Source organism: Helicoverpa armigera, chromosome 19 (genome assembly GCF_030705265.1).
Source record: "Helicoverpa armigera isolate CAAS_96S chromosome 19, ASM3070526v1, whole genome shotgun sequence".
Lineage (NCBI taxonomy): Eukaryota > Metazoa > Arthropoda > Insecta > Lepidoptera > Noctuidae > Helicoverpa > Helicoverpa armigera.
The window spans coordinates 9,303,378-9,309,363 of record NC_087138.1 but is presented as its reverse complement, the minus strand read 5'-3'; the positions used below and the strand labels follow the sequence as shown (position 1 = coordinate 9,309,363).

General features: G+C 37.8%; 1 protein-coding gene across 1 annotated transcript; it reads left to right on the top strand.

Moving 5' to 3' along the window:
• Positions 1–2,111: 2,111 nt before the first annotated feature.
• On the top strand, positions 2,112–5,084 carry LOC135118227 (uncharacterized). The gene is made up of 2 exons (XM_064039537.1): positions 2,112–2,542; positions 3,692–5,084. The coding sequence occupies exons 1-2, from the start codon at positions 2,238–2,240 to the stop codon at positions 4,551–4,553; spliced, it is 1,167 nt and encodes a 388-aa protein (XP_063895607.1). The 5' UTR covers positions 2,112–2,237; the 3' UTR covers positions 4,554–5,084.
• Positions 5,085–5,986: the final 902 nt, after the last annotated feature.

Here is a 5,986-nt window from a genome sequence, read left to right as displayed (position 1 = left end):
TTTTCATTTATAAATCAAATTTAAAGCTCACTAGCTATAAAACAAAATTAAAAAGAAACAAAGTAAAAAGGCTCACTGGCCATAAAACAAAATTTAAAAAAACTGAGATCAAAACAAGTTAACAACGTTCTACAGTTATTTAACTGTAATTTATAAAGTAAAAAGGCTCACTAGCCATAAAACAAAATTAAAAAAACAGACCAATATCAGGCCTCTGTCACTCGACGTACTTGCGCGCGATAAATGCCTACCGCTCGCTGGGTTACCGGTAGCCCCACGCGGCACAGGGCTTTCGACAGTCGCTTGCCACGCGCGCGTTTAATGTTTATTATTTTTATTTGTTAACATGACGACCTCTGGCCAGTTATGTGCTGTGCTTGGTTGCAGATCAAGTAAAAGAAAAAATATAAAGCTTACGTTTTTCCGTTTACCTAGAGATGTAGGTCAGTTATTGTTTATTTTTTATTTGGTTTTTAAAATTATCTAATAAACTGAACAACTATTTTGATTTGTGTAGGTGTATGTGACTATTGTAGGAAAATATAAAGGTTTCCTATATGTATGGGCATTTAAAAATAGAAACCTATGTATGAATATACATAAGTAAAAATACTTATCTTCTTTGTCATTTTAAAAATAAGCGACTTACTTTAGATACTTAAATTATAGATACTTATACCTTATACTTAGTTATACATGCAATGATTACCGAGTTTTGTAGCTAAAAACATTTCGAGTATAAGTAGGTATAGTTTTCGTCCAACTAAATGGTGGCTTGGAACATTGCATATATCGCTGCGCAGAAGCCAATTTTGGGTAAGTAGGTATGTATCAGCGGTCAGCGGTGTTGTGCCAGGGGTAGTAGGTAAGTATAGAATACTTGCGTGTTCTGTGCTCGAAAAGTAGTTGGGCACCTCCATTGATTTGGGAAGTTAGTTACAAATAAGCGTAACTTTGTTTCCCTATTTAATTGTAAGAGGCAACCCTACGCTCGCTATCGGCACGGTCGCGGTCACTGAACTGTGCGCTATCGCATTGAAATAACAATCGAGCGCTGGAGCTTTTAAGGTTCATTTTCTAACGCAGCTATGAATTTGTAGGTAGTTTGGGAACTTGTAGGTGCTTATAACAGTAGGTATGGACTTTTTTGTATGGAGTGATTTATCTGTTACGTAGTAACTATTATATAATCTGTGCATAATACGTATATAATACGTATTTGGTATCATTTTTGTAAGACTAAACTAATAAAATAACTGACATTAAAATATAACTGGGTCATAAATATTATTTATTCTTACAAGTAAGGCTCCTGTGACATTTAGAGTTACATAAAACGTTGGTACTTCTACATTTACACCTGTTTGAAACACATTTTCCAGTACAGAAGCAATACTGAAATCCCTGGCCACCAAGATTCTTTTTTTGCATATTATCTTAAGACTTTCTCTTAGTAAGTAACCATACTTCGTGTTGGGGAACCATATCGGTTGTAAGAAACGTTTCTTTGCAGACAGTGAACTGATTCCTTGTGTAAAGTTGATTTAGAATCCCATGCTTAGTGCCCAACTTGTACATTCCTTCTGTCTCCTGAGAAATTATAACAGCCATAATATTTCTATCATCGACTTTGGCACGGTCAACATCAGGAATTCTTACCACAACATTGTCACCTCTATTAGCAGCAAGATATTTTAGCGAAGATAGAGTTAACATTTTATCTGCTTGCGCTTTCAGAGATTGTCCAACCAAATTTTCTGATGTTTACAATGTCTTGTTTCTTTTAATCGAGAGCAATTACTATTTCTTGGTCACTTATTTTTACACACTGCGTTTGTTGAGAGAAATAAAAGGCTCAACTTAATACTGTAACAAGATAACGTATATTAATAAAAATGGCACTGAGTGTGTCGAGCGGTAACGCGAATGCCGCTGCGCTGTCTATGGCCGAATGTTCCCGGCGCCGTCGTCCGTCGCTCGCGCCGGCCGCCGTGGTCCCCCCGCGCCCCGCTGTACTAGATGCGTTCCGTCGCAGAGCGTAAATTGTCTAAACCAGCCATACTCAACCAGCGGCCCGCTGCGCTTTTTTTTGCGGCCCGAGCCACGTTAACGGCGTTAGCACACTGACGCCGCAAACCGCGATAGCGAACAGGAAAAAGCGGTAAACAAGCGAAATTTAAGCGGTCGTTTTCACACCGCATTTCAGTATCGCATTTTCCTATTCATTTTAGTGCAACATGTCGTTTGAGTCAGACTGGTTTCTTTCTGAATCTGAAGAAGAAGAACTATTACTTCTTGTATCGACATTAAGAAAAAGACGAAGAATATGGGTTCATGAAATTAATCAAAAAAGAAAGAAGCTTGGAGAAAATAAATTATGCAAAGAACTACAGCAGCATAGTGATCGTTTTTTCACTTATTTTAGAATGTCGCCTGAAACTTTTGATTACTTGCACAACCAACTTCAGCCATATATCCAGAAGAAAAATACAAACTTCAGGGAAAGTATATCCTCAAAGGAAAGATTGGCAATATGTTTAAGGTAAGTTTATTTATTTATTAAAAATACAATTTAGATTAGTATGTAGTAGATAATTCGCACACATGTTTCATTACTCGTTCCAATTAGCAAAACAACTTTGAGCACTCAAGTAATTATTTTCCTTATTATCATTTCTTTGGTCTGATGGTTGAATCATGATGTACTTTTGAGTACTTTTTTCATCAGTTATGATTTGTGATGTGTGTTGATCACTGATTTCAGATGATTGTAAAATGATGATATTAGGTGTTCGTATATTATTATGGGTGTTGACACCTGATGTGGACGGCTGATTGAGGTCACGATTTTCTGTTTGGCTTTGCGTGTTTGAAAGTGTATTATGATAGTTGACGCCTGATGTGGATGGTTGACGGACGTTACGATTGCTGTGATTGCTAAGATCATCGAGAGTAATACTTTCTGGAGTCGAAACATAGGTACTGTTGCTAGAGTTTGGTCTATTGTCACTTGTTATTTCTTTTAATTCATACTCGGTTATTAATTTCATGATTTGTAATTTAATAATGGCTTGGTTGTTCAAAGAAAGTTTCTTGACACTGTCAGCAAAACCTAAAAATGTCATATCAAGCCTGTCACACAATACATTAACTAGATTTTGACCTGTATTTGGAGTAGATGATTTTGCAATCTTCCTCTTTTCTAAATAATTAATAATTTTATCGGATGGATCTAAGTTTCGGCGTCTTCTTCTTCGATATAGATCGCTTCCTGTCTCTGAAATATTGCTTACTGACCCATCATCCTGTGCTTCTTGTTGTGTCTCATTTTTCGATTATAGGTTCTACTCGTTCTTCTATATCCGTTGGATTTTGAAGTAAATTTTCAATCTTATTATTTTCCGCTGCTTGCAGTTTTGGAGGGCTAGTATTTAAAGTGCTCTCAGTAGATCGTAAATTTGTTGTAGAATCCACATAACTCATGTGTTCAGCCCACACCCAATTAGCATATTTCTTTGCAGCTTGCCCACTAAATGTTAGTTGAGACTGTTTGTACTTCTTGTAAGTATCACGCAGATTTTTCCATTTTGCTTTTAGTGATTTCACTGAAACAAAATTAGGAGACACATGTAGATTATGCAGATTTAACAAATCTCACACAGCGTAATACATTCTGTATTTCATTTTTCAGATTTTTGGCTACGGGCGATACTTTTACTACTATTTCATCTTCATACCGAATGGGTATAAGCACCGTTTCAAGTATAGTTTCTGAAGTTTGTGAAGCTATTTGGAAAGTATTGCAGCCAATATACATTCCAGTACCAACTCTACAGACATGGGAGCAAATATCAGAAGGATTTTATACAATATGGGGCTTTCCAAACTGCCTTGGGAGTATTGATGGAAAACATATAACTATCAAGTCTCCACCTAACAGTGGATCGATGTTTTATTGCTACAAAAATAAATTTTCTATCGTTCTTCTGGCGCTAGTTGATGCACATTATAAGTTCATTTATATAGATGTTGGATCATACGGCAAGGATTCAGATAGTACAATTTTTGAAAATTCAACACTCTACAAACTTGTAAAAGGAAGGAAAATGGAATTGCCTGCATCTAAACCTTTACCAGGTTGTGAAAACCCTACACCACACGTGTTCATCGGCGATGGAGGTTTTAGATTGGAAACTTTTCTAATGAGACCGTTTACTAGAGAATCAATAATAAATGATCCTGATAAAAAAAAATTTAATCGTGCATTAAGTAGAGCTAGAGTTGTCGTAGAATGTGCATTCGGAATATTGGCCCAGAAGTTTCGTATATTTTTGAGACCCTTTGAAACTGATATAAACAATACCGTAAAAGTCGTCAAAGCAGCAGCATGTCTACACAATTATTTACAAGATATGGAAAGTGCCTATGTGTATGAAAACCAAAATTCTACTAATCCTTTGGGAGCATTTGTATCCATACAACCAAACAGACATAGGGCAAATAATGAAGCGTTTGATGTTAGACAAAATTTTGTGAATTATTTTAAAAGCTAGTTTCTGTAATTAAATGGAATGCATTGTACACATCTACAGTTTTTAAAACATCCTTTAAGATTATTCCAAACGGACCCCATGGCTCTGACCCAGTAAGGAGTCCTTATGAGGAGTCCGTCAGAATTCAAAATACCTAATTTCATGCTCATCCACCCTACCGAAAGTTGTATGGGGTCGGTAGGGATGAAAACATCCTATCTGCCCCTACGTCTTAATAACCATTTATTTAATTTTTTTTCTTTCTTGAACGCGTAACTTTGCATTAATTTGTATTAAACCGCAGTTAAGGGCCAGGTAAACGTTCAAACTTGTTTGTCAAACTTTACGTTTTCTTCAAACAACCGCGTACACGATCAAACCAAGGAACAAAATGATTTTCATTAAACGCTTCAAACACGTAGATCAACGTAGATTGTTTGACAAACACTTCAAACACAGCCGCACACTCTCAAAAAAATTGATAAACACGTAAAATTTGACAAACACGTTTGATCGTTTACCGGGCACTTTAGGTTAAATTCAACTCACCATCCAAGCCGGTACTTCCCTCGATTTTTCGCCACGCCACTTCTTTTTTATACGAATTCTTGTAATCAGGATGTCCCATAAGGTATAATTCGGGATAACCTCGAATTTCATTAATAATTCTTTCAGTTTCTACCTCCGTCATCTTGTATCGTCGCGATATTCTGTCGAAAAAGACAAATCGCGTCGTTTCTCTCCCAGCGGCGAAACTAAAATGGCGTCGTCCGTGTGAAACAAGTATCGCGAGGTACAACGATACCACACAAACTAAGATGCAATTATAGGAAGTCATAGGCGATAGAGCGAGATGTAACATAACGCGATACGTTTCGAAGTGTGGGACAGACTTACCGCAGTTTCGCTATCGCGGTTCGCGGCGTCAGTGTGCTAAAGGCATAAGGGCCCAAAACTACGTAAAATTAACGTATTTATTATTTCACGCATTTACTCATGTTTTCTCCCTTAAAGCGTACACACAGATCACACTTGAGTGCGCTCGGAGTTAAAAATGTATTTTCTGTGGCGTGCGTGCGGGAACCGATGACTGCGACAGTGAGACCGCTGAGCCAAGCGACATCGCCCTGCCCCCGCCCCTGCCGCACGCGCGCCCGATCCCGTGCGTCGTCTGTCACTCATCATCGGTCAGTTATGCGCTGCGCTTGACCGCCGCCGCCGCGCTTGAATAGTTACCTTACGTTACGGCTGATAATTCGTTTTTACGTTATTTGTGCCGAACATTTGAGCACCGATGTCTCCTCGACGTCACAATGCTCAGTTTTTGTACGGTACTGTACGGAACAGAGTATCGTTCGAGAAGATTTTCTGAAGTTTCTGCCCATGAAAGGTCAAACCAGAGGAATTGATTATATTGATACTATTTGTACTTTTATGGATAAAAATAACATTGA